The following is a 26,231-nucleotide window of genomic DNA, read 5'->3' as shown; positions in this document are numbered from 1 at the left end:
AGCTGCTCTTATACGCTACGCACGCCATGCCCCATAGAAACAACACTCAATGGGTATTCTTGCATTAAATGCACTTTAACATATTTATTTGTTGCTCTAATGAAATCAAAACGTTTTTGTAACAAAAATACTCGATTTTGTATATTCAATATTTTGACAAATTTTCAACATTAACAAAATGAATATTATAAAAAGTTTCAACAGCACGGAATATGCGCATACAAAACCAAAAGATAACATTATAAATACAAACATTTTCTTGTTCCACGAATCGAACTGAAGCCTGTCAAATTTCTTGCCTACTTAATTATATATATATAAGTATATATGGATCTTGCTCGATTTTTTAACAATTGCATTTAACATATAATATTTGGAGAGCATTCAGCAATTATCTATCTAGCCAAATGAATTTTTCGGGGTTTCATAAAATTTTTCTAATCGTTTTGATTAACTTTTTGTTTCTCAGCTTGATGTTGTAATAATTCTTGAAGCCATTTTTTGTCTTTTCCGTTTTGGAACTCGATTTTGCATAATTGAAATTCTCGAGCTGCAATTGGTATGCATGAATATATATATAAACATATATATGTATACACATATATATTATTAAACATTTGTATATGTCGTGTATATGTATATATATTTTAACTAACGTCTTTTTGGTTGTCATTTCAAGTCAGCTAACCCATCTCATAATCATCTAAGTTTTTCTTTAGTTTCATAAATACGAAATTGAATTTGAAATTGAAATACTTTTTTTTTTTCAAGATATACATTATAATTGAGTTGATGCAGTGCTCGAATAGAGATTTCGTCTTAAAAGTTTTCTTTTTTTTCTTTTTAGATATATGTTTAGTATGTATATAGTAAAGGGTATATATATGTATATATATATGTATATATATGTATATAAAATGGTTTTCGGTTGCTATTTCTATGATCAGTTACGTTGATTGGTGCCATGAATGCAGTTGAGGTAATTAGCAATTAGCAAGAAGCCAGAATATGTTTTTTGTTTTGGTGCAAAGAGATCGTCGTAAAATTCTGTTTTGTATATATAGTATATATATAGATTATATTTGTAGTTAAACGTGTTAAATGTTTTCCTTTCTCTGTATAACTATGTCCCATATCTGTGAGAGCTTTGAGAGTTTTCCTTTTCCTTGTTATATAATTGCAACGAGTAATTAGTTAGCTTAAAGTAAATTTAGCTTGAGCGTGTGCTGAGAATGTGGCATGGTTCAGAGATGACAACCTATTCGTATACCCACCAACTCATCGAGTCTACGGCTTATCGGGCTCGCTCTTTGTCAGAGTCGAGCCGAATGCGCTCTTGAATTGATACTGACCCGATGACGAGCTGGGCAAGCTGCTTATCTGAGGTTCGCGCAATGTGAATGACATCATGGGATTGTAGACGCCGGTGGAGTACGAGCTGAGAGTGGAGGTGCCAGAGGTGCTCACCGGATCACCCAGCCGACTGCTAAATGAGCTACTGAAGTTGTATGGAACGAATGCAGATGCAGTGGAGGCTGCCGAGCTCGAGCCGAGCACGCTTGCGTATGGTATGGCTGTGCTGGTGCTAGTGGTTGTGGGAGTGAGAGTGGGATTGGGTTGGGGACTGGGAATATTCTCAGAGCTGTTGCGCAAGCGCAGATCAGATGCACTGCCAGCTGGAGTGGAGGTGGCGGCAAAATCGCTCGCAGTGGTGAGTGGGGTGAGGTATGAGTAGTTGCTGCTGCTGCCCGCATAGCTGCGGGACATGGGTGAGTAGCTGCTCGCGCTTGTGGTGGCCACGTCGGGCATGAGCTCGTGACCGTACTTGTGGGCCGTCAGGGTGCTGGGCAGATCGCTGTAGCTCTTGGTCGCTGCTGATGGCGAGAGAACGGGCGAGCGGCTGGGCGGGCGAGGCAGCGTCTGTTTCTCAATCTGCTTCTCGGTGAGAAAGCGATCGTAGAAGGTCGAGGTGACGGTCGTGTGGCGGATCTCCAGCTTGGCTGGCTGATAGACGGGCGTGTTGGAGCGTGAGGGCCTGCTTGGGTCATAGGGCTGGCGATAGGGCGACACGGGCCTAGGGAAACTGTCGACTGTGGCTGTTGTGTTGTATCGTGTGCCTGCTGTTCGGGACTCGTACGGCGAGCTCAACGGGGACTTGCAGGCTGAGCGTCTGTCGTCCGCGTACTTGGCGCAGGTTTCTTCTAGTTGTCTATCTACTTTGTGAAACTTAGTTAAACTACTGGAGCTACCTAGTTCGCTACGATTATCAGCTAAATAATTTGGCAACATATTATCACGTCTTACCCTACTACTCTCGCGCTCCTCTAGCTCTTCCGTCTCGCGACGGCGACGCGGCGACAGCTCCCGGCTAACATCTCTGTGCGAACGATGATGCGGCGGACTGGCAGCACGCAGCGGGCTGCCCGTGCGCAACGACTCCACGGAGCCGAGCGAACGATGCTCGGAGCTGATCCGGATTGTTGGCGTATAGTCGGAGCAGCGCTGCGTGCCACGTCCTCGACTCTCGCTTCGACTGTGCGTCAAGTCCTCGGCCGAGCTCTTCTTGTTGGAGAAGTGCAATGAGTCAGAGAACAGAGAGTCGATGTAGCGCTGGCACTTCTCCTTCTGATAGGACTTCTCCTCGCACAAGCTGTCGATGGACTTGATGCTGTTCTTGATGGAGCTCAGGCGATCATTAATGTTGTCTCCAGTGCGCAGCGGTACGCCCGTGTGGGTTCCAGTTCGAGTTATGGGCGATGTTTCCTTAGAAGCGTATAAAACTGAGATAAGTCTTTTGAGCTTTGCCAATTCATAGATCACTTACCCTCATCAGGCGACTGCCTAGGGCATCGACCCCTTCAGAGGCTGTGCTGCTGATATAGCTGCGACTTGCTGCTGCTGATGCTGATGCTGATGGCTGATCTGCAAGAGTCTTCTTAAGAATACGTTGAAGAATTTTAGAATTCTCCTCCATAAAGCTTAAAACATCAGTTATGCCCACCATTCGCTCGCTGGCTGGGCCCTGTCCCTGACTCTGCCGTGACTTGGGACGCCACGAGTCCTCGTAGCAGTCCTCGTCCTCATCCCTGAACCGTATGACCTTGGGGCTGGTGGGCCGGTACGAAGTTGTCTCCTCACGGCGATAGTCACGGTAATCGTCATGTATCTCTTCGCGTCGCATTGCTGACTTTGGCGTTGTGGGGGCTTGCCGCCGGGGACTCTGCTCGCGCGACTTAGCCAACTTGAACTCCTCGTAGGATAGCGAGGGCGACACCACGTCCTTAAGTTTTTGATTGAATTCTTTGTAGTCTTTTTGGGTCTTGAAATCGAAGCGTTGCTCCTTTTCCAGCGCAAGTATACGCTTGTCTAGTTCTTCGGCAGTGGGTGGTTCCGGCTTGCTGGGCGAGTAGACCAAGCGCTCCAGGCTGTGTACTGGCGTCTTGGGCAGCTGGTCATCTAGCATTTTCTTTCGCTTGATATCCTCGATGGTGGGCGACCGGGAACGTGACTTGTGGCGCACAGGCGACTTTAGTTTCTCGTCCAGCAGTCGTATGCGATGCTCCAGCTCGCCCGTAGTCGGTATTTCACTATCATCCGGACTCGGATCGAGCAGCATTTCGAGCGGATGAATAGGTGGTTTCTTATTGGGGTCAGCTTTACGCTTGGAGAGATTGTCCTTGGACTTGGAGCGCACCAGGTCCAGTACGCGATATTTGTATTCCAGGTCGTCAGAGATGGGCAGATCGTCTTTGTGCGGCTGACGGCGAGCCGGCGAAGTGTAGGGGCTCTTCTTGCTGGCGGCGCGCGCAGGTGATGTTTGCTGCGTCTTATTACTCTGACGCGATGGTGACGTATAAGGTGACTTTGTGGTGCTCTTCTCCTTACGTGAAGGCGACACATATGGTGACTTGCTAACTGACTTGGAAACTGGAGACGTGTATGGCGATCTCGCGCAGGAGCTAGCTTGTTTGCGTGATGGACTGCGTGAGCGGTCGTTGACTGGAGAAGTAGCCTCCGCCACATGCACATCTTCCTCATCGTCTAGGCCTTTGCCTTCGCATAGTTCTAGGAATTTGTTGAGGTCTTTCTCATGCGACAACGAGTACTGCAGCTTGATCTTTCGCTCGATTTCACAGAGTCTCTGCTCTACGTCAATTTTCTCAACATCTTCGAGTAGTTTAATTTGACGCTCCAAGGACCGAAAGCGAGCCTCTAGCTCCTTGGTGGATGGCAGATAGACGGTTTTCCGTTTCAGGTGATGCTTAACTGGATTGGGTCCCCAGTCATAGTTGGGATCCTCTTCAACGGCCTTTTCCTTCTCCTGTTTCTGCTGCGCTTCTTCTTCTTCTGGCTTGCCACTGGTGAAGTCTTCAATTTCTTTGGTCAGATCTGATATGGCTTGAGCCTGCTCGACTTGCTCAGCAGATGGCTTAGTTTCTACTCGAACCAGTTTTCCATCTTTGGACTTGACGAGATTGCGATCGTTGAGTTGCTTTTCAAGGGCCTGGAATAGACCCTCGAGTTCTTCAGTATTGGCTCTGGTCAGACGGCGCACCTTCAATGCTTTCGGCTCATTATCCATTAGAAGTACCACAGTCTTATTATTAGGATCTACGGGGCCAATATCACTTGGATTAATAACAAGATTTTCTTCGGAATTTTTAAGTGGTTCCCCGGCTGAAGTTGGTTTCTGTTCAACGGCATCTGATTTCTCACTATTTGGCTGAGGATTAGTTTTTGGTGGTACATCTGGAATTTTCGGCTCTTCGATTGTGGGAGAAGATTTCTTTTCGATTTTCGTTTTATTTTCTTCATTAACAGTTTTAACCTCAGCCTTTTGTTCTTCTTTAGTGGATTCTGCTAGTGGATTCTCTTTATTGCCAGATTGAGCCTTTTCTTCGTTTTGCAAGGTCTTGGTTTCCTTTACCGTCTCGGGCTCAGCACTATCCATCAAGGGCACTGCAGGTTCCTCCAGTTTTTCGGCCTCGTCGCACTTGACGCTCTGGTTGTGGCTATCCTTTTCCTGTTTTTTGCTTGTCTCAGTTTCTTCGCTTTCTTCGGTCGACGGAAGTTGAGTATCTTCGGTGCTTGCCTCGGCATCAGGGATTGGTATTGTTCCATTCCTGGCACGCGCTTCGCTTAGCTCCAGTTCGAGCTGTTCTAATCTTCGCCTCAAATCATCTGTGTTGGGTTCGGCTGGCGGCTTTCTCTGTTCGTTCTCTTTGTTGAGGAGCATTTTAATATTGATGCTTATGTTAATCGGTTTGTCCGACTCTTCAACGTCAGTGATGTTTTGGGTGTAGCGCACCAGCTCCTTGCCAATTTCCATGTCAGTGCTAAGTCGACGTGGAGAACAGAGATCTTCCGAATTGTGGTTCAGCTTCTCCTGTTGTTTTTCCTTTTCGCGAACAGCTTCCAGCAGTTTGAGGCTGTTTTCGCTCAGCTGCTTCTCCAGGGCCAGAACACGCTGTTCCAGCAGAGCCTCCGCTTGGTGCGAGGTGCTTGGCTTGTCCTCATAGCTAAGCATCCTCGATGCAACTTCGGAATCACTTGCACAGCGCTGCTTGTAGAATTTCTTGTACAATTTCTTTTCCAGGAATTGTAAGCGATTTTCCAAATCGGCTCTTGACGGCAAATCGGAGAAACGACGAACCGTTCGCTGCGATTGCCAGGGTTCGTAATTTCCCGATCTGTAGTAAGCGGTGGTTGCAGGTGCTTCCGATGTCTCATCGCCCATTGTCGTGGGTCGCTGTTGCAGCTGTCGTTGCTCTGGCTGGCGCTTTCGCTGAGGATTTATTTCGCTCGGCCTCAAGTTCTCCTCGCCCGGGGACTGCGCTTTTATCTTGCTCTGCAGCTCTTCAATGAGAGCGCGTTGCTGATGCTGCCCAGGGTTGATGATGATCCGGTGCTCTGCTGGTGGGGGCGGTGGAGGTTCAGGTATGTGTGCCTCGATGGCCACATCGACTCGGCGTGGAGGTGACTTAAGCGCCGGCTTTGATTTACTTTCAGTTTCTTTTGTGTCCTTGCTATGTAATGCCTCGTAGCGGCTCTCCAAGTCCTCGGTTGTGGGTGGTTGCTTTTTGATTGGTTGTGTGTCTTCCTCTGAGTCGCCGAGCTCTGCCATTACTTCCTGTTCAATGCGCTCCAGTGCCTCGTTCACTGTTTCGTTTTGGGTCGCTAAGTGATTTTTACTACTCATGCGGCGCTTCAGGGTCTCATAGCGCTTATCCAAATCTTCCATAGAAGGGGGCTCGGAGGCTCGCCTTTTAATATGCTCTGCTGGCTGTGTTTTCTCTGGCTGTTCAGCTGCCGGATCTGACTTTTGATCTGGTTTGACGGGCTTCTGAGTATCTTCATTAGTTTCCGTTGCTAAGGGCTTTTGCTCGGCTTCTAAGACTCTGTTGGCTGTCTTGCACGTGGTTTCAAAGGCTTTCCGTTTCTCCAATGTGGCTTCCGATACTTCGCTTGGTTTCTCATCGTTTGTCAACGCTGCACTTATTGCTTTAACTTTTTCATCAAACGACTTAATTGACTTTTGAGCCTCCTCCTCTTTTTTGACTTTGTTTTCCTTACCTTGCTCTGCTTGCTTAGTTTGATTTTCTTCTTGTGCCACTGGCTCAGCTTTATTAGAAGATTTCTTATTGTCAACTTCTTCATTTGTATCTCCTTTGGAGGTGCTCAGCTGCTTCTCCAGGGCATTAAAACGTTTCTCTAGTTCCTCTGTGGAAGGTGGGGACTTCCGCTTGAGCACCTCGACTTGCTTGTCCTCTGCATTCAATGATTCTTTGCTCTTTACAAGTTCTTTCTTTTCGCTTTGGATTTTCTCATTTTTTGGAGGTGAAGCTTTGGCTGGTTCATCCTTCTTATCCGAGTCTTCTGGCTTTGTGCCTTCAGCATGTTTGCGAATCTCTGCATCGCATGTCTCTTTCTTTATTTGCTTAACTTCTTCAGCTACTTCCTTGCTCTCTTGTTTGCTTTCTGACTTTGCTTGTGCCTCTGCAACTTTCTTCGGTGAAGTCTTTTTATTTTCTCTGCCTTCGTCAGGTGGTTCCTTCTTTGCTTTGGTAGGACTGGCTTTTTGTACGCTTATTCTTCGCTCTAAGGCATTGAAGCGATCTTCCAATTCGGCTGTTGAAGGCAATTTTTTAAGGCGCGGTGTCTCCGTTTTCTGCTTACTTTCACTCTCTTTCTTGTCAGTTGCATCGCTTTCGTTGGCAGGTTGTGTTGTATCTGTCTGAGAGTCATCCAATTTATGCAGTTTGCTGGTTTTCTCGCTTTCATTTCCCTCCTTTGAACTGCTGCCCGCTGGCTGCTCTTGACCCCTAAGTTCAATGGGAGCCTTTGCATTTGATTCAGTGGAACTCATTTGCTTGGTCAAGGCATTGAAACGCATTTCCAGGTCAGCTGTAGAGGGAATACGTTCCGGCTTCTCAAAGCATTCGGCCGTAGGCTCAACAGTTTGCCCACCTTGCTTCTCCGCACTGAGCTGTTTCTCCAGTGTATTGAAACGCTCTTCTAGAGCCGCAGTGCTCGGTATGTACTTGGTGCCCTCTAGTTTATCACTTGCCGAATGTCGATTCGGTTTCTCCTGACTGAATCGCCGCTCCAGCGCCTGGAAACGTTCTTCCAGCTCAATCGTCGACGATCTTGTGAGAGTCTTGCGTCTTGGATCTCGACGTTTACGGCTGGCACTACTGGGGATCGTAGGCAATGCGTCCTTCTTCGTTTCTATCGTCATGCTCAGCACTTCTTTGTAGTCGTCCTTGTTTTCGCCCGGAATGTTGTCATCGCGTATTGGAGGTATGCCCGCTTTTAGTTCTATGGCTGGAAGATCGAAAGGCATGCTCTTTGCTATATACCCAGCACTGTGGCCTTCGACCAGTGCACGCTGCTCTTCCTTCGGCGAGGATTTCTCTGCATCCTCCTCGTTTAGGGAGAACGAGAGTTCTAGTCGCTTCGGACGCTCCACGCTATTGACCCGCTCAAAATACTGATTGGTTACGCCGGCGTCACTAACATCGTATCGCCTTGAAGTGGATTCCTTTTCCACCGCTGCGCTGGGTGCAGCGTCAGCCATATCGGGAGGATTAACCGATTCGGTATCGGACATTGCATATTCTAGTCTGGGCGAAGGCAGTTCACTAATGCTGGTTGTGCCTAGATAGCTGACAACATCTCGGAGAGGAGAGAGCTGCGCAGTGCTGGTCGCTGGTAGAGTTGCTCCTATCAGTGGCTCTATTTTGCTCGACGCCAGATCCCCTGCTTCCTTTGACCAGTCCAAGTTCCGTGAGTAGTCAAAGCGATCACATTCAGTGGCGCTGTCCTCCTCCTCTTTTGGCGCCGGCTCCTTCTCATCGCCGCTCTCGGTTCCCATGAGCATAAAGGGTATTTCATGGCTACTAGGCGCCCAGGACTTGGGTCTCCTGCGCTCCAGGCTGGGCTCTCGTGATACAGCCAGCTTGGGCTTCTCTTTCAGCTTGCGCGCCAGCTTCGCCTTGCGCCTGGGACTCTGCTCGCTCGACTTGGGATCGTCGTCATCGCACAGACTGGTGTCGGTGCTGGAGCCATCTTTGCCTTCAGCCTCCTGCTCCCCATCGCTCTCCTCACTGTACGAGGAGCTATCACTTTTGCCCAGGCGCGAACGCAGCTTCTGCGACTTGACCGCTGTGGCATCGCTTCCTTCCCGAAACATGGCAGCGCGATCGGCTTTGATCTCCTTCCACGTCAGGCTATCACGTCGATGCTGCGTGGCATCCGTGTCCCGCCAGAGCAGCGTCTCCCCGCGCCGCAGCTGTCGCTCTGGGGGCTTGCTATGCAGCACAGCTGGAAGCGAGGGCTTGCGTGCGGGCGGAATGGCGCCCAACGGGGCTCCCACACGCTTCCCCTTGTTGGTGATTATGGCCGGGCGGCCGAGAAGCAGCTGATTAACTGGCAACTGGCTGGAGCTCGATTGTCGCGGTGCAGTTGCCGTGGAGCAGGCGGAGGTCAGTATCACGTGGGCTTGCTTCTGTCGCTCGCGCAGGCGATCGTACTGCTTCTTCAGCAACGAAATGTCCAGAGCCAGCCGGTCCTTCTGCTCCGCTTGCGGCTTGCCTGCCCCCGTTGCGCCCGTGCCCACAGAGCCGCGTCTGCCCCAGTTCAGGCCCCACACAGTGGCCACTGCCATGCGCGACTCGTCGTCGGAATGCGTATCTTCCTCATCGTAGTAAAGCCTGAAAGAAATGGAACTTATGCTAATTGCCAGGTATATTTAATAGTGAACCTACTGCAATCCTTGCTTGTTGGCCAGCGGAGTAATGTTGTACAGATGCTTTTCCCTCAGCTGCTTGATGTCGGCTATAGGTCCTAGCTGCACCACTTTCTCTATGAGGCCGTTCGAATCGATGAGGTGGCCATTCAAGAGCTCATTGGAGAAGGATCCCATTTTGCCATAGAAGTCATCAGCAGTGCGTGCATTTAGGACACGTCTGGGGAATAATAAGGGCAAGAATGACAATTTAAGATATTGAAAACAGAATCAGTTCTATATAAAAAATATCAATATATAGTACAGTGGAACCCGGCTATAACGACTGCGCCGACTAAGCGTCCGTACGGTTATTGCGACGGAAATTCTGGTCCCCAGGCAAACTTATATAAGCGAACTTATATCGTTATAGCGTCTTCCGGGTATAACGACGGTTTCATCAGCGTTATTATAATCGGATTCTACTGTAGATACAGATAGACAAAGAGATATTATATCCTTGGGGTGTGTGCCATCAATCACATGCATACAGATAGATAAGATATTATAACCTTGTTAAATCTTCTGTCAACAACTGATATGCAGATATGGTTAATATTGACTCTACATATTTGCATATACTAATATATCTCTTAAATTTTCAACATATTCTTTTACATTGACATAGTTTGATGGTGGGTAATATGTAGATAGTATATAGTTTAATTATGCATCCATATGAGCAGATCGGAATATATAAATCAAGTTCCTTGGTTATCGTCTATGAGTTCTATGTTGGAACTACAATTTACATGTTATTTCCATTATCAACCGGACAGAAATATTTTTGCTTGGTTAATTAATTTGCATTATTCAATAAAGTCTACGTGTAATTCCGATAAAGTAATTCAATCTCATTAGAGGTGGCACTCAGATATAGGGATAGAAAGCTAGATGAACATTGTATGTAAATACTTAGTTTTCTATTTTATTCATGAATGACAATGAGGATGTCCTATACTAATCGATTGGCAAATCCAAACATATATGAAGAGATTGAAATATGTTTCATTATATAATGATGATGAATCTGTATGCTACACGACAAGCTATTTTTGAATCGTAAAATCCACATCCTGCACACAGAAATTTACGGCCTATACTAAACTTTTGCTGTATTCTTAACTTTGCTTTTTGCTTGATATTCAAACCCGAAATTACGACACAAACAAAAGCTGTTTCGACAAACAGGAAAATTGCATTTGGCCAGCAAAAAACTTTGGCAAATGACAGTAACCTTGCGTCTGTCATAAGCCTTGACACAGATTTTGGCCCGCAGGCCAATAGAAAGAGACACCGAAAGCGATGCTGACGCCAACGCAGACGCAGACGCCGACGCCAACGCCAAAATGGGCAAACACAAGTTCTGAGCTGTTGCATGAGAAATTGGAAGCGGTACTCACTCCTCAAGCAGGCTCCAGAGGACGAGGGCGGTGCGCAACAGCACATCGCTGCCCTCGATGAGCACCAGATCCCAGACACGCAGCACGCAGGACATCGGCAGGCAGGTGCAGAACATGGTGAGGAACCACTGCATGGTAAATACGTTGGTGAGCGGCGGCTCATAGGCATTCTCCATGGGTCCCTGCAGTCGCTGTAGGTGCTTGGCCAGGCGTGGGAGCTTTGTTTGCATAAGCTCTCGGAAGACGCCCATGTCCGCTTGTAGGCCGCCCATTGAGCCATAGAAGTAGCCTGTGGGCAGCACGCCCTCTACCAAGTAAATCATGACCTTCATGGACTCCTCCTCCTCCTTGTCCATCACCTGCAGTATCAGCGCGCCCAGCATGTTAAAGCCCTGGGGTGACACGAAAGCCGTTGTCTATAATTGAGAAACAACAAAAGCAACTCGCTCGCTCTCACCTGGCAGTAGCCCACCTCGGGGTTGTAGCGCGCGTAGCCGAGCAGGATGCGCTTGAGCTTCGCCTGGTTGATGGAGCCTGCGGGGCCGGTGCATAAATTCGAGCCCGTGCGGTGCAGATCCTATGGGGGTATACGGTTCATTAGGCTCAAGTTAGTCTGCTTAGATGGGAGTTATTTGCTAGTCACCTTAACGATCTGAATGCCCAGCTCCTCGTCATCCTCGCGCCACTCCTCGCAGAAGCATTTCTCGCGCTGCTTCGCCCAATCAATGTTCTTCGACTTCAGATACTTGTCCGCCAAGGACAGCCACAGCTGAGGGGTCAACGATTAATTTCAGGATTATGGCTTAAATATCAAAGGCAAATTCAACCATTTACCTTGCGCCGGAACTCGGGTGGCGTGCCGCCTGGCAGTCGAGCCACCAGCTTCATGGCATGCAGCCATTGGTTGTAGTCCGACAGCGCCTCATCCGCGCCAGCATCGGTGCTGGCGTTGGCCGGCCCCGTGCCCAGCATGTTGTTGCTGTTGCGGTTGCGGCTGAGAGCCTTGCGATGGCCGCCGCTGATGTTGTTGTTGCTGCTGCTGCTGCTGCTGCTGGTGGTGGTGGTCGAGCTGCTAGTGGCGCTCGTGGTGCTAGTGGGTGGGGTTAGGCTGACTTTTGGTGGCGGTGGTGAGAGACTAAAGCGCATTTTAGGCTGTGCATCGTCTGCAAAAGTTGTCAATTTCAAATGGTCAGTAGATGCATGTAATCGAAGAAGAGGAAGAAGAAGAAGATTTATAACAGTATGCAAACAGTTAAGAGCTAACAACTAGTTGGCTTTGGCTACGTCCGTGTGAGTTGACTTACAATATCCGTGCAGTATGCAAACTTTACCCAAGTATATATATTTATAGATTAGATTAAGAGGATTGATTATATAATACGGTTCATTATCGAGTTATTAAAGAGCACGCGCGAAAGAGAAGAAGAAGAAAAAACAAAACAAAAGAGATAAGTATATTTATAGAGTAATTATTATACGATTATACGATATAATATTGGACACTGCTGAAGCCCTCTGAGGCCATGAGAACGATATGTCAACAATGAGCGAAAGCTTGAAAGCAATTGATAAAAGAGAACTTGCCGCATGCGATGGCAAATGCGATTTGCAGTCTCTGTGCAGAGCTGTCTGTCTGTCTGTGTGTGCGACAATGTGATAAAATATGCTACAATGAATACGCCAAACATCGCAAGCCACATTCTAATCCCGGAGATGTGGGTGGGGTGGGTAGTGGGGGTGTTAGCATGTGGCTGCTGCCTCTGCTCACATTGACCATGAGGTATCTACAAATGTGTGTGTGTGTGTGGGTGTGTGAGTATTGATGAGTGTGTGCACTGACTGCTGACAGTTTAACATGCCGCATGTCCTGGCCAAAGTACTTAGCTTATTCGCTCCTCGTCCTGCGAGTCCTGGACACTTGATACGCTGACATTCTGATATGAAAACTTAATTCACTTGAGCTGGCTTTATCTGCGCCTTCAGGCGCATAAATCTTCAGTTTCTTATTATGGCCGTGGCTGTTGCTTGTTTTTCAGCCCCAACAGAAAAAAGAAGAAGAAAACTCCCCGCAATCCGAGCAGGCGTCAAACGCCAAAATGTGAAAAGCAACTGGGGCAATCTGACTGCATGACTTGGGTTTGATTTAGCTTCAGCTTGTTTTCTCAGTTATTGAAGCAGCGAAAATCGCATTTATGTTTTTATTAAAATTCAATACTTTTCACGTTGATGAGAATTCTGATTGGAACGCCATTTGAAATTGGTTGGCAGCATATTATTTTTGTATGGCAACATAAGTTTACTCTGTTGCTCAAAGAGGTTTATTGGAAACTCATTAGACGGTAACTAAGGTGAAGCTGCTCCCATAATCCCACACAGCAGCTAGAAAGTTAAGCATTATTTATTTATATATTGATAGCAATATAAAATTCATTTTTGACTTATAAATATTTTGTGTGGGTTTATAGCTCCCTCAGTTACCGTCTAATGAGCTCTAACTCCCTTCTTGACATTCACAGACCAAAATAGACGCAAGCATAAATAAGAAATATATTTATGCCGCATTTTATGTCTCTGTCTGCCTCCACTCTTTCCATAAATTTTGAAATAGCAGTAAAAATGATACATATTATCTTACGCATGATATACTTGAGAACATGTTATCAGTGTATAACATGTTATGTGGAATATAAATGAATAAATAATTCCTACAATGAATTTTATATTTTTGTACTTGTTACCCAGGCTAAAGGGCGTAACATTTCGGCAAATTCTATATTTGTTGCTATTTTGGGAGCAATAGACTTGAAATTGTATCTAGACTTTCTGTTTGTCCAAACTTCTGTACTCAACCAAAGACAAGACGCTAATGGCATAAATTTACGTTCATGGACAAAAGGGTCTTAAGTCAGTTAAGCTACTGCAATCTTCCTATAGAGGCGTGGTACACTGCCTAAGAGCCATTCGATTAATGAATTGCTGTTCGACTTCTGTTATGACCTTTGGGAGCAAGGCATATCGAATATGTATACCCTGTAAAGTTGTAGCCTTGACAGGTTTCCAAAGACTGGTTTCTAGCTTGTTTACCAAAAAGATGCACGATTTAATATTTAGAGAATGAGCGAGTATTATGATGTCATTGACGCCCGATTGTAACATGTTTACTTGCCAAACACATTAAGTATTCTTAACTGCTACACAAGTGAAAGGGTTTTAATTAATCATTATTGTTTCACTTTACTTTGCCGGAAAAGTCATAAAAAAAGAGTTTTGTTCTAAGCTTAAGCTTGGCTTTATAAGAAACTCATGTTGAATACGTTAAGAATTTTGTTTTTATAATTCATAGGTCGTCGAATAGCTGAATATGCGTGCATCAAATGAAAGTACAATTTTAATTAATTTTCCACGGAAGCTAATTGGAGTTAGGAATGGGGAAAAAAGGAAAAATGTGGTTCGCGTCATGATAAATAATTAAATTGCGCAGCTCGAGCACGTTTAAGAGAATTGCGAAAAGTTAATTGAAAATTTAAAAGTCGCCAACAAGAAATGCCGATGCCCACCTTGCTCGCATCGGCAACTCGTCTCCTGGGGCAGCGTCTTAAGGAACAATACATATACATATATGTAAATGTAATGTCTTACATAAGCTGCTTACAGCTGTTGCCCGCCCGAGCAAAGAAAACACTTCCAATTTGAGCTCTGTTTGCATCAATGAGTGCGAAACTAATGAAAACAACGAAATAAAGACAGCCAAATGTTGTTTACCAGAAGTCTCTTGGAAATGTTGCTCATGTTGGCCTTTAATGGCAAGCAAACATGCGGCAAATGCCTAATGAATTACTAATTGCACAAACACTTATGTAATGGGCCTCACGCAAATTAAGTGCGGCCCATAAAATATTTCTATGCCCCGACTCTCCATAGGCCTTAGGGCAGGAGTCTCTCGTATGACAACAGCTGCTAAGTATGATTTATATAACAATGACTAAAAAATAGCTGTGCGTAATTATTTTAAATGCACTACAAAGCCAAAAGGATGCAAAAAAGACTCACGTATGTGTGTGTGTGTGTGCGTCTTTGTGTCAAGGCTGTGCCAGCAGTTTGAACTAGCGTTTGACTAGGCCTTGACCAGAAACTGAACTTTCAGCGGCATCACGTGTGCATTCTGAGATATATATATGTGTGTGTGTGTTATATATATATATATATATATATATATGCATTGTGCATTGTCTGTTTTATATTTGGCAACGTGAAGTGTAAGAAAACAGCAAGCCAAGAGTTTTGGCCTAATGAGCCGCGCACACATTTGGCTTATGCACTTGGCTATAAAAAAAATCAAGCGGCTCGCTCGCAGCTAACCCTCATCGCCGCAATCGCAGCAGAGGCAGGCACACACACACACACTCTCATTTATCCTTGGGGAATGCCACGATGCTTGGCCAGCGTCAGTTAGTCTGCACCGACTGGCACTTAACCATGTAATTCCCATTCCTGTGGAGCCAACAGCGTCTGAGAATGTTTATGTATTACGTTTTGGTCAATGCGCCAGCACGTGCGATGCAATTGCCGTCAATTAAGGCAGCTGCAATCAGTTGGCCACTGAGGCAGACAGAGGGATGGAAAGGGAATGGGCTAAGCGCAGAGGTTACATAATAAATGAAACGCTATTTGGTTCATTAACCCATTGAACCTCTGTGCTTATATCGGGCGAAGGATTAGACTTGCAGAGACAAAAGCTTGGAATGTCGATTAAGCTAGCAGCACACACATACACACACATACATATACATGTATATATGTATGTGTCACGTTATGCAGTATTCGAGGGGCTGCCATTGTTGTCCTGGTTTCGAGGGTTTGTGCAACGGACTCCATTTTATAACGGCACCCCGGCGTGCGTTGTCCTTTTACTTTTCCGCTGATGTCTGAAAAGCTGTCCATTACATGCACTCTCCCATATCTATTGGTCTGTTGCATAACATTGATTATAGGAAACGCAATTTGGTGAGCATTCATCAGTCGATGGTTCATTTAATCAGCTGCAGCACTTAGCATTTCCATCGAGTTGCTGCCTGTCAATTTCAATAAGCTTCACAATTTGCTCAAGCGTTTTTCCCCTACAGTTTTTGTCGTTTTTCCTGCTTCGACCCTCGTCTTGGCCCTTTGGGCTTACACAATCCGCTCTGTGTTTGCGCGTTTTGTATATAAAATTGCGAGAAACTGCACAAAAATCATACCATAGATATTTTATTCGTACTTTTACTTCTTTTTATTTTATTTTTTTATTGTTGGTGTTTTGTGTGCGAAGCACGCAGCAATTTGTGAAAAAGTACGAAGCAACCAAGACAGACCCAGGCGGTAATAGCGCGTACTAAGGCCTGATTCTGACAGATTGAGCCTTTTATAGATTTCGTTTTGATTAGATTTCTAAAAATGATGGCCAGAGCCCTCCTTGACCCCACATTCCTAGGCACATTTGAAATTTAAATATGAAGAAGAAAGTAGCTTTACAGAGTAGAGGATTAACCACAAATGTGGTTATTATATTATGTGAAAGTAATTTAAATAACATGTTTTTTTACAGCTAATGTATGTTGGTTTGTATGGGAGAGAATACGAATGGACGACATAGAGAAACACAGGGTAATGTCTAAGAGAGATACGTAAAGTTGTTTTACTTATAAAGAGTAGGCATACCTCTGAGAGAGGATAATTAAAACTTTGCCCAGCATTTCGGGAATAGTTTAAGGCTAAATAACTAATTGAAACAAATGTACGGAGAGATTAACTGACTGACAGATCGTAACGTAATAACTAATATATATAGATATAGGATATAGACTACATGCATACATAAGCTGAACTCCAAATCAACTCCAGAAAATTAGTTTTAAAAAAATATTTATGTATATACTTCTGATTATTTTACTAATATACCATTTAAATATCAAATCTATTTTTTAGAATTGCTAAAAATTCAAAAAAGTTTATATAACATAGACTGTTTATATAATATAGACTGATAGGATTTATGAGTAAGAAACAATCTTACGTTTCAAAGAACTGTCATAGGGTCGCATATAAAGCAACTTGACCAAGATGAAGTCAAATAATATATTTGAGCTGTGAACTCTACCAAATGTCTACTATTGTTAGAGAGACAAAAGGAAGACTTGGGTATATTATATACATTATAAATATATTTATGCATATACCAAATAAATGACTAAATAATAAATATATATTTACTGAATGTGGCATTGTTGATTTTGTATTTGCTTGCCACAAAATGCAAAAATACCAACGTCGCTTTCACAACTAATTTATATATTTATTTCATCATTTTTTATGTACATATATATAAACATATATCATTATGCATATAGTATATCCTATTGTTACTGCTTTGGTCTCTCTAACGATCGTAGAGATTTGGCAATTAGCTCTCAGTCTCTCTTGGCATCTATAAAATTCAACTTTGTCTAAGCACAAACAACTTGTATTTTAAATTGGCTCAAATAGTAAATGAAATTAATTATAAAATTTCTGCCCATCAACCTATATAAAAACGTATTTATTGACTAACTTTCAGATGCTTTCTCTATGTGTATAAGTTATGAAATCATAATTTTTGAAGTATATTCCATAATCACAAATTAATAAATCATGGAATTACTACAAAACATGGAATTACAACAAAATTAAATAATCTTTAAATTACAGAATATTTCCTATTAACTTGACTTTAATTGAACTTTCCTCTCCAACTGCTCCTGCTATAATCTCAGGAGTGAGAACACCTGTTTTGAAGAGACTCGCTCGAGTGAAGGGTTGAAAATCAGCTGAGACGCAATTTCGATTTAATCGCGTTAAAAATGTGAAAATTCAAGACACACACAAACAAAAGCAAAGCTCGAATGAAGCCATAGTTGGATAATGGTTAGACAAGTCAACAAATTTAAAGTTAATAAAAACAGTTAAAAGTAACAACAACAGAAACAACACAGCAGCATGCAACAGTTGTGTGTGTTTTGGTGTGTGTGAGTGTTTTTGTAGGCATGCGTGTGCGTGTGCGTTCGATTTATATTTGAAGTCTGCCGATGACGGGAGACGTCATGAGAAATTATCTAAAAACAGAATCAAATGGCGGCTGCACAAACATGAGAGAGTGAGAACAAATTCTAATTAAACGGTTAGCTTGAGGGGATTAAAATGTCGAAGGGGGTATTTGCGAACGTCCATAACAATAATGAAATATCATGTAAACGAGTGCGATAGACAGATCCAGGGGGGGCGGAACGGAGTCGGTAGGGGCGTGGCTTGGCAGTGCTGGCTGCTCTCTCGCTTCGGCATATTCATGAGAAAAATGCAAATGTTAATTACAAGCGGCCCCAAAATTAGAACTGTGCGCGTTATGCGTGACTAATGCCAGGCACTGTATAGATGTATGTATGTATGTGTGTGTGTGTGTTTGTGTTGGTGTGCTGGATTAGGCCTGTAAATGTAGTTGATGAGCGCCAGTCGAAATTCAGAATGAAATGTATGCAAGGCTGATGGTGTTGCATAAATATTTCATAGAAGAATTTACCTTTTCGGTTGGTAATTGTTGTTTGTTTGAGAGAGTTTGGAGAGTCAAAGATATAGAGAGAGAGAGATTTCAAAAAACACATAAACAGAGAGCAAAAGAGAAAGAAAGAGAGAGAGAGAGAGGCAATAAATGTACAATTATAACAATTAGATCAATTCTGAACACACATAGAGTGAGCGCAGCTAAGCTCTGATTGCTGCAAGGCGCGCTAAAAAGGTGGGAGCACATTAATTAGCAAATACGTCACATAAATGTATATTAGTATGTATATATATATGTATAGTATATATAGAGAGAGCATTAAAGTATATCAATTGACAGTCTGTTTTGCACAGTTGGCATATTTACCCATGTTAAGTAAACGTGCGCTGCTTGTTATGCTACGATTTCTACGACGGCTTTCAGTGGCGCCTCATTAAAATCGAAGCTGCTGTTGCTGTTGTTCTAGTTGTAGTTGTTGATGTTTATTGCTGTTGTTTAGTATTACTGGTTGTTGTTCTTGTTGTTGTTGTTGTGATGGGTTCGCAATTTACTTAGTTTTATTTTTACATTTTTGCGTTGTACGTATCAGCTGTATGTTGTTGCTGTTGTAGCTGTTGTTGATGTTGTCGTGGCCTATTATTAGTATTGTTTACTTAATACATACATAGATATATGGCATATATATCTATATAAATAAATACAGAAATTTACTACATTCTCCGACTGTAAATGGCATGCTTTTATTAATGTTATGTAACAACACACACACGCACACACTCGCACTCACACTCGCACACGCACATAAAAAATGTTTTCATATATATTTCTGTTCTATTTCGAAAAGTTGTCGGCATTCATAGCACTGTCAGCACGCACTGAGAGAGCCAAGTCAAAACCTTGACAGCAACTAAAGCTGAACTAGTTTTGTTGTTTTTTTGTTTATTTTTTTTCATTGTTTGCTGGCCCATGGATTTGGATTAGGTAAGAAGACGTCGTCGCAGTTGCCGCGCCATTGTACTATGACTTTTGCTCGGTCGTTCATCGATCCTGGTTTTTGTTTTTTTTTTTTTTTTTTTGTTTGCCAGTTGCTAACTGTCGTCTTGACCCAGTTTTGAGTGCTGGCCAAGTCGAATAGCCAGCACTAGCAACAAACACTAACCGTAATCTACGAAACTTTAACTGACATTTCAGCTTACGTTCACAAATTGTCTGTGACACACCAGAAATTGTGTGCTTTGGCGTTTGTGGCTAAGCAAAGCTTATTTTGTGCAAATGCAATTGCAATGCCATTTTCAAGCTGATATATCGAGTTGAAATTTGATTTGATTTGCTGAGTAATTTATTGATATTTTTATGTTTAACTCAAATATATTTGGTAAAATTTCGTAACTGAATATTCACTGTTATGCAATGGCTTAATCAATTTATTCAGCCTTAACCGAATTCGAACTGAACTTTGTTAATCGTCTTCATCACGAATTTGTGTATGTGTGTGTTTGTGCATGACGTGAATCACAAGAAATCGGATATGCTTTAAAAGCGACAGTCCAAGCACAACAATACACACACATGCCCCATGTATTTGTGAGAGTGGCTTTTTCTCTATGTGTGCGTGTGTGTGTGTGGGTGAATAACAAACCATATCAATAGCCAGCAAATACAATTTCACTCTCGCTTCAGGAAATGGGCCGCGCTGAAGAGGCGCGCTCGCTGCCCTCGACCGCAAAACGGAAGTCGACGTTCGATAGAGTGAACTTTTTTCTGTTGCATAGTTTTAGGAGCTGCATAAAATGCCTCCAGCAATTGCATTTAATTGCAATATTCCGGTCGATCGATATTATTATGGCCTCATTCAATTAAGAGTTAACACGCACGCACACACATGGCCATTGGCATTGAATCACCATTGTACTTCGCTCTGTATGCAATTAATTGCGTTTTTTCACAATTGCAGAACAGGAAAAAAAAGATGCTACAATGCAATTATAAATAACATAAAAAAAAAAAATAATAAAAACAGAAAGCTACTTTTGCACGTGTGCGCGCTTTCAATCGGTGCTGCCGCTGTGGCTGTGCTGCCGTCGACGTCGACGTCGGCGTCGCCTCGGTCGATGTAGCCAGCGCTCTACGTGCTGGACGAATATCAAGGGTACACTGTTCAGCGGCCACACACAGAACGAGCCCACACAATGACGACGCCAACCATAACTGACAGGCGACCGAGCCAGCGCACAGATATAAAAACATAGATAAAAGTGGCAAAATACTTGCGGAGGCCAAGCAGCAGCAGCAACAGCAGCAGCAGCAGCAGCGACATCTACACGTGCCAACACATTCACATATATATGCATATTTACATAAAGAAACGCATTGGAAGCTACACGTAGTAAGTGTGTGCGTATGTGTGTGTGTGCGTGTGTGTGTGTGCGTATGTGTGTGTGTGTGTGTCTTCTGCACGTCAGACAGTCTCTAAGCGCCCGCCACAGAGTTGTTTTCATGTTCACTCGCTTGACATTGTGTCGTCATCAACCCCCAACGTGAACACACACATATACGCACACGCACACACACACACATGTGTGTGTGTGTGTACATGCGTAGGCTTACCTGCCCACTACACAGACACAGATATAGACACAGACACAGACACACGCACGCACGCCCGCACACAAACAACATTCATTCAATGAACTGAGCTGAATACACACACAGAAAAGTCCACATATACACACTCACACACTCACTCACATATACATATATGCATATATATGTAACACATACATGCGCGTTGCGTGTAGTGAATTTCCTTCAGCTTTGCTAGCTGTTCTCCGCACTAACGACGCACACAGCTGAGAGTTCCGCACTTGACTAAGTTGGGTTTGCTTTGGAAGCACACTGCTTACCCGGAGGCCAGAACACCAGCTGTGGGTCATGCGCACTGCGGCCACAGCTGCAGCCGGACAGCTGTTTGTACACTGCGAGAAAGCGGGGTTTGCTACTCACGAGTCTCCACGACCAGTATGGCCGTCACGAATTCACAGAGCACCTCCTGGTGTCGCTTCAGGCGATCCCGCGTGATCAGCACGCGCTCCAGCATATAGCCCATCATCAACAGCTCCACCTTGAGCATGGCACAGACATCGATCAGCTGGCGCACGCTCAGCGTCTGCAGCACCTTCTGATTGCCCGCCAGGCCGCTGGCCATTTTCGCTCCAGTCTCCCTCTTTGCGGATCTGCGGCAGTGACGTTGCTCCTTGGAGCTAGGCTTCTCCTGCAGTTTCTGGTGGCGACGGCAGCGACGCAGACGTCTTGCCTGCTGCTCCTGCTTGCCATAAATGTCGCATAGCAATGCACTCAGCAAGGTTTTCGTGTCGCTGTGGTTGTTGCCAATTGGGTTAGCGCTTATCAGGGCCGAATGCTAAATGTTAATTAAAGCTCACCTCATTTTCGTAGACTTCAGTGATAGGACACAGCGGTTGTTCAACGGTTGCCGAATAGGTATTTTCTTCTATCGCCCGCAATGGCTTTTTTATGCAAAATATAAAACAGAAAATACAAAATAAATTTACATAATAATCGAAGCATTGTTTGATTAAGTTTAAGTAATTTCGGAAAATTTACTCTGCCCAATGCCTAGAGCTGTGTAAATGTCCATTATTGTTTATTTATTGTACATTGTTTATTTTTATGCTGATTTGTACTTGTGGGTACACTCGCCTTTACAAATGTTTAGATACCAACGTTACGCCAAAAGAGAACGTGAAAAATATTTTAATTGGTAAATATATGTAAATATTTGGGAATACAATCCATGAATCCAATCCATGAAGAAAAATCTTTTTAGAACTAGAAACTTAAGAGCTTATATCTATATGCTATATCCATGGCCACGTCTTCCAAAGTTTTTCTATTGGTGGCGTTTAGGTTGGCACTCAGGTGTTATTATTCATCCATAAAGTTCCTAGAGTGTAGATCATACTATAAATAAATGATAATATAAATAATTCAATAAATAAGCATATAAGTATATTTATTTGTTTTTTATTTTATAAATCAATAAATAACCATAAACGAAAATTCATTTGTTGTTTCATACATTTAAATAAATGAAATAAGTTGCAATCAGCTCTTACAGACTACAGAATACTCATTTACCCCATTTTCGCACCCCAAATGGTATATCAAATCTTTCAGAGGCTGGAAAATGCATTTTCCATGTCTATTTGCCATGCCTAGTGTTCGGATAAGGGAAAATTTGACACTTTTTAATTCGACAATTGCATGTGTTACATTCCTACGGACAGACTGATGGACAGTAAGACTAACATGATACAACTCGAATATTTCCTTGAATGAGTATATAAATACGTAATAAATTTATTCACATATGAAATATAATGTATATAATATGTTTATGATCTCTGAAAAATATATAAACGTTAATTCAATATTCGCGCACATATACTGCAGACTCTCTGTTCAATAACCCATTAGTATAGAAACTATTCGAGGAATAAATTTAATTCATGAATAGTTTAACTTAAAATCTTAAAATCTTAAATAAATTCAATTCAAATTCAAAAATAAAACCAACTATTTCTTTTAACCATAAACAATTTTATTTCAATAAATTTTATGCTCTGCAACTGTGCAACTAAGGATGTGTATAACGTCTAAATATTGTAAATGTGGTCAGAGATAATTTTGTGGCAAGTATTTCATGCATCGTTGTAAGATCGAGGACGTGGTATAAAAATTTGAAAAGATGTCCAAGCAGATTTCATTCACTGTGCTTGCTGACTTGTTGCTCATCATTCGTAGTATGAGTGATTATACAAATATAAAAACATTAACGCACTCTCTGAATCGGGACTCAACGCGGATCTCAGTAGAATGTTCGGTCCATATGTGTGTTCAGCGAGAAATTTCGATACATTCCAAAGCGCACGACATCGTTGGAGAATTTCTGGGAGAGGGGAAAGAAACGCGTTGGTATGGTATAGGCATTCGGAGCATAGTATCCATATTCAGAGTTGCAAGTGCGGTACATGGTATTGGTGTCCTTCTCCACGCCATAGCCCTTGAAGTTATCTGTGAAGGGATTACGAGAATCATTTCCATGTAGATCGAGAAGTAGAGGCTGATCACTTACAGGGGCATTTGATATCCTCGCGCTTGTGCAGATTCTCATAGAGCTTGGCCGTCTGCACTTGCGGCTTACGCTTGATAAATTTAAGAAATTCCGCTTCTGGATTGAAGCTCTCCAAATCATCACAGAAAGTTTCACACATTTTCACTGAAATCAGTGCAACCTCAAAAATGTAAATGTAAAATTTGTTAGTTCTGAGCTGTTTTTAGTTAAATGGTTAACTGTGCTACAAGCCGAGCATATCGAACAAATACTCCACTCGCCCATGGGTTGCTTGGTTACGATTCGAAACTGACAGACGAGGCGGCAACAACAACGCATGCGTGCTGCGAGCTGTCAGTTTGACAGTTCAACAAATGGGGGGCAGATGCCAGCCCTGAATGATGAACATATACACAAATTGGGCAGCAACTTGTTTGGTCTGACGGATGCACAAAATGTACAATTTGTCGAATGTGCTAAACTTCATCATCTGCATGGCCAGCTTCAGCCAGTCGTTCGACGGGGCCTTGGCGGTCAAGCGAGGACCCCACCATCCGCGTGGGGAAACACGACGAGTCGACCAGCATCTCACCCATGAGGAGCAGTGAGTGTTGGTTGAAAGGAGTGTAAATAATTTGCAGATAAATATTTTGATTTCCCAACAGTCGCATTGATGACGACCTCAAGGATATGGGCATTCAGGCGAGTCTGGAGGACATGAGCGAGGAGGAGAAAATATTCTACATGTTCAAGGTAAGCAGCTCGAGTAGCTCGCTGCGGGGTCCATTAACTTACCCACACACTCACACTCACATCCTTTAATAGGCGCACGACAATGACAATAACAATGCTCTGGACGGTCTGGAGATGATTCAGTCGGCCATGCATCACAACTACGACTATCTGAAAAACGAGCAACGCGACAGCTACTTGCCGAGTGCCAGCGAAGAACTGGACCACTTCATAGGTGAGTTGAACATGAAGCCTTGTACGAATGGGCGTATACCCTACGATCATTTCACAGATGCCATTGACAAGTTTCTGCTGATTGCGGATGACAACAACGACGGGCTGCTGCACTACCCGGAGTTCGTGAAGGCCGTCACCGGAGGCAAGGAGCAGCTGGCCTTGGAGCGGAACATGCTCCGCTAAGCTGGGTGCGGAAGAACTTCTCTTGATACAATAATAGATATAGCTTAGTTAAATTGTAGCACTTAGTTAAACCACACGTGTATTTCCATGCTGAACCGTTGAGACTGTACATAACACACACACGTACACACTAGCACACACACACACAACCACAAAGCCGCAGCCGAAAGCAATACTACAATAGCACTATTTAAATAAATATTTCATTTGTACTACAATAATTGAACCGGGAGTATTAGTATAGTAGGCGCTGGAGGCGGGGCAGGTGGGCTATAGGAGGCCATCGCAGGACTGGGTGGTGTTGCAGCTGGCTCCTCGATAGCCGTCGTAGGCGGCGCGCTCCATTAGCACGATGAGGTCGTTGTAGCGCGGCTTCTCCAGCGGTGCGCTGCAAATAGTTGACTCCATAAATAAAGTGTAAATCAATTGCAATACAGATTGGCTCAAGCTCACCCCTGGAACACATCGATGGCGCCCAGCAGCGCGCGGCCCGCCTTGGCGTACTCGTAGGCCGCGTTGGGGCAGGCGCAGGCCGCGGCATACAGACAGTCGTCTTGGCCGGCGCCCTGGGCGGCCAGAAAGCCCATTATGAGATAATCATCGCCGGAGCTGAGGCCCAGGCCATAGGTGCCGTCGATGCGCGACGCGGAGCGCGCATAGCCATGGCCATAGCCCACGCCGCTCCAATGGCCCGCTCCCAGCAGGCCGGCCGAGAAGATGAGCACCTTGAGCAGCACTATGATCAGCAGATTGGTGAGGTTCAAGCTGAGCACCTGCGAATAGCTGACACATGCAGTAATCATCTTTCGATTGGTTAGTATGCAAACTGCGCACGCACTTGACTATTGCCCGCGGAGCGGTGCAGCAGCTCCTTGGCCACCTGGACGACCACATGCCCCGCCGGGCTGGCGAACATATCCTGGGCGCTGCGCAGCCACGACAGCGGTCGCAGCTCCGTCTGGGTGTCGTTCAGCTCATTCGTCGCGGGGCTCTGCAGCTGCACAGCTACGCTGGCTGCCCGACCACAGCCCAGGATTGCCAGCAATGACAGCGCGAGCCCAAGCATCCAGTTGGCTAGCATTTTGTTTATTATTATTACTTGTTAAAGATCGCGTGCGAGTTGTTGTTGTTGTTGTTGTTGTTGCTGTGGCTGTCGCGTCGTAACTGGTCTGAGCTGCGGCAAGTGCCTGGTTTTTATCTGTCGCACATCTGCTGGCCAAAACGGTTCCGTCTTGGCTTGGCTGCAGGTAGCTGCAGCGGCAAGGCCTCAGGCCCAGAGACGCCGCTGCATGTTGTGCCTGGCTGCACCGTTAAAGAGAGCTCACAGTGCGGCATTTGCGGCAGCGAAAGATCGAGAGTGTTTTCCTGGTGTCATTAGCCTGAAATTGGCCACACATTTTTCCACTTCGAGGATCGCCACTTACCTGCCCAATGTCACAGATTTCCAGGTAAACGCACGCGAAATTGTGCGTGTCCTCAAGTAAACCAACACAATTGCCATAGTTTTTGTTTTTGTTTTTGCTTTAGTTTTTTTGTTGTTATTTATTTATATTTTTGTATCAATCATCAACTCGTTTATTGTTACTTGGGTGTTGCTTGTTGTTGTTGTTGTTTGTTAAGTATGTATGAATGCTTGTTTAATGCAGATTCCAAACAAACGTTGATTTGTTGTTACTCAAATGTTGTTGC

At 44.2% G+C, this 26,231-nt stretch overlaps 4 protein-coding genes across 24 annotated transcripts; 1 reads left to right on the top strand and 3 right to left on the bottom strand.

Moving 5' to 3' along the window:
* Positions 1 to 54: 54 nt before the first annotated feature.
* On the bottom strand, positions 55 to 22,107 carry LOC108620899 (uncharacterized). Of its 20 annotated transcripts, XM_089462275.1 has the most exons (12): positions 21,041 to 21,120; positions 19,899 to 20,177; positions 18,626 to 18,944; positions 11,994 to 12,014; positions 11,524 to 11,852; positions 11,333 to 11,458; positions 11,147 to 11,266; positions 10,690 to 11,081; positions 9,267 to 9,467; positions 3,002 to 9,212; positions 2,825 to 2,935; positions 696 to 2,763 (listed from the first exon to the last, which is right to left on the bottom strand). In XM_089462275.1, the coding sequence occupies exons 3-12, from the start codon at positions 18,627 to 18,629 to the stop codon at positions 1,288 to 1,290; spliced, it is 8,991 nt and encodes a 2,996-aa protein (XP_089318401.1). In that variant the 5' UTR covers positions 18,630 to 18,944; positions 19,899 to 20,177; positions 21,041 to 21,120; the 3' UTR covers positions 696 to 1,287. The 20 variants fall into 20 exon arrangements, with proteins under 20 accessions (XP_089318412.1, XP_017873407.2, XP_089318401.1 ...); XM_089462286.1 differs by lacking the exons at positions 11,994 to 12,014; positions 18,626 to 18,944; positions 19,899 to 20,177; positions 21,041 to 21,120 and adding exons at positions 55 to 550; positions 21,263 to 21,633; positions 21,700 to 22,106 and having other exon boundaries at positions 2,305 to 2,763; XM_018017918.2 differs by lacking the exons at positions 11,994 to 12,014; positions 18,626 to 18,944; positions 19,899 to 20,177; positions 21,041 to 21,120 and adding exons at positions 55 to 550; positions 21,263 to 21,633; positions 21,700 to 22,104 and having other exon boundaries at positions 2,305 to 2,763; positions 2,825 to 2,932.
* Positions 22,108 to 22,855: 748 nt separating this feature from the next.
* On the bottom strand, positions 22,856 to 23,694 carry LOC108620908 (piercer of microtubule wall 1 protein). Its single transcript, XM_018017929.2, has 2 exons — positions 23,412 to 23,694; positions 22,856 to 23,350 (listed from the first exon to the last, which is right to left on the bottom strand). The coding sequence occupies exons 1-2, from the start codon at positions 23,548 to 23,550 to the stop codon at positions 23,145 to 23,147; spliced, it is 345 nt and encodes a 114-aa protein (XP_017873418.1). The 5' UTR covers positions 23,551 to 23,694; the 3' UTR covers positions 22,856 to 23,144.
* A 42-nt stretch (positions 23,695 to 23,736) lies between these two features.
* LOC108620906 (multiple coagulation factor deficiency protein 2 homolog) lies at positions 23,737 to 24,763 on the top strand. Its single transcript, XM_018017928.2, has 4 exons — positions 23,737 to 23,994; positions 24,056 to 24,143; positions 24,216 to 24,357; positions 24,415 to 24,763. The coding sequence occupies exons 1-4, from the start codon at positions 23,837 to 23,839 to the stop codon at positions 24,540 to 24,542; spliced, it is 516 nt and encodes a 171-aa protein (XP_017873417.1). The 5' UTR covers positions 23,737 to 23,836; the 3' UTR covers positions 24,543 to 24,763.
* Positions 24,732 to 26,106, bottom strand: LOC108620904 (uncharacterized). Of its 2 annotated transcripts, XM_018017926.2 has the most exons (4): positions 25,967 to 26,106; positions 25,381 to 25,616; positions 24,996 to 25,315; positions 24,732 to 24,930 (listed from the first exon to the last, which is right to left on the bottom strand). In XM_018017926.2, exons 2-4 carry the CDS (start codon positions 25,606 to 25,608, stop codon positions 24,813 to 24,815), a joined length of 666 nt encoding a protein of 221 aa, XP_017873415.1. In that variant the 5' UTR covers positions 25,609 to 25,616; positions 25,967 to 26,106; the 3' UTR covers positions 24,732 to 24,812. The 2 variants fall into 2 exon arrangements, with proteins under 2 accessions (XP_017873415.1, XP_089318415.1); XM_089462289.1 differs by lacking the exon at positions 25,967 to 26,106 and having other exon boundaries at positions 25,381 to 25,951.
* Between the last annotated feature and the right edge of the window lie 125 nt (positions 26,107 to 26,231).

Source organism: Drosophila arizonae, chromosome 2, assembly GCF_054131065.1.
Source record: "Drosophila arizonae isolate 15081-1271.41 chromosome 2, UAZ_ARI_1.0, whole genome shotgun sequence".
NCBI lineage: Eukaryota > Metazoa > Arthropoda > Insecta > Diptera > Drosophilidae > Drosophila > Drosophila arizonae.
Note: the sequence above shows the minus strand (reverse complement) of the source record. Positions and strands in the feature narration are given on the sequence as shown.

What these genes read in the sequence shown, in the direction of transcription:
- LOC108620906 (XM_018017928.2), top strand. Translation starts at nt 23,837, where the DNA reads ATGCACAAAATGTACAATTTGTCGAATGTGCTAAACTTCATCATCTGC. An exon ending in AAATATTCTACATGTTCAAG is followed by an intron (nt 24,144 to 24,215) that starts GTAAGCAGCTCG and finishes ATCCTTTAATAG; the next exon opens with GCGCACGACAATGACAATAA. An exon ending in AGAACTGGACCACTTCATAG is followed by an intron (nt 24,358 to 24,414) that starts GTGAGTTGAACA and finishes ATCATTTCACAG; the next exon opens with ATGCCATTGACAAGTTTCTG.
- LOC108620899 (XM_018017911.2), bottom strand. An exon ending in CCGAGGTGGGCTACTGCCAG is followed by an intron (nt 11,082 to 11,146) that starts GTGAGAGCGAGC and finishes GTGTCACCCCAG; the next exon opens with GGCTTTAACATGCTGGGCGC. An exon ending in GCCAACAAGCAAGGATTGCA is followed by an intron (nt 9,213 to 9,266) that starts GTAGGTTCACTA and finishes CATTTCTTTCAG; the next exon opens with GCTTTACTACGATGAGGAAG.
- LOC108620908 (XM_018017929.2), bottom strand. Translation starts at nt 23,550, where the DNA reads ATGTGTGAAACTTTCTGTGATGATTTGGAGAGCTTCAATCCAGAAGCG. An exon ending in CGAGGATATCAAATGCCCCT is followed by an intron (nt 23,351 to 23,411) that starts GTAAGTGATCAG and finishes ATCCCTTCACAG; the next exon opens with ATAACTTCAAGGGCTATGGC.
- LOC108620904 (XM_089462289.1), bottom strand. Translation starts at nt 25,623, where the DNA reads ATGCTAGCCAACTGGATGCTTGGGCTCGCGCTGTCATTGCTGGCAATC. An exon ending in GCTCCGCGGGCAATAGTCAA is followed by an intron (nt 25,316 to 25,380) that starts GTGCGTGCGCAG and finishes AGCTATTCGCAG; the next exon opens with GTGCTCAGCTTGAACCTCAC. An exon ending in GCCATCGATGTGTTCCAGGG is followed by an intron (nt 24,931 to 24,995) that starts GTGAGCTTGAGC and finishes AACTATTTGCAG; the next exon opens with CGCACCGCTGGAGAAGCCGC.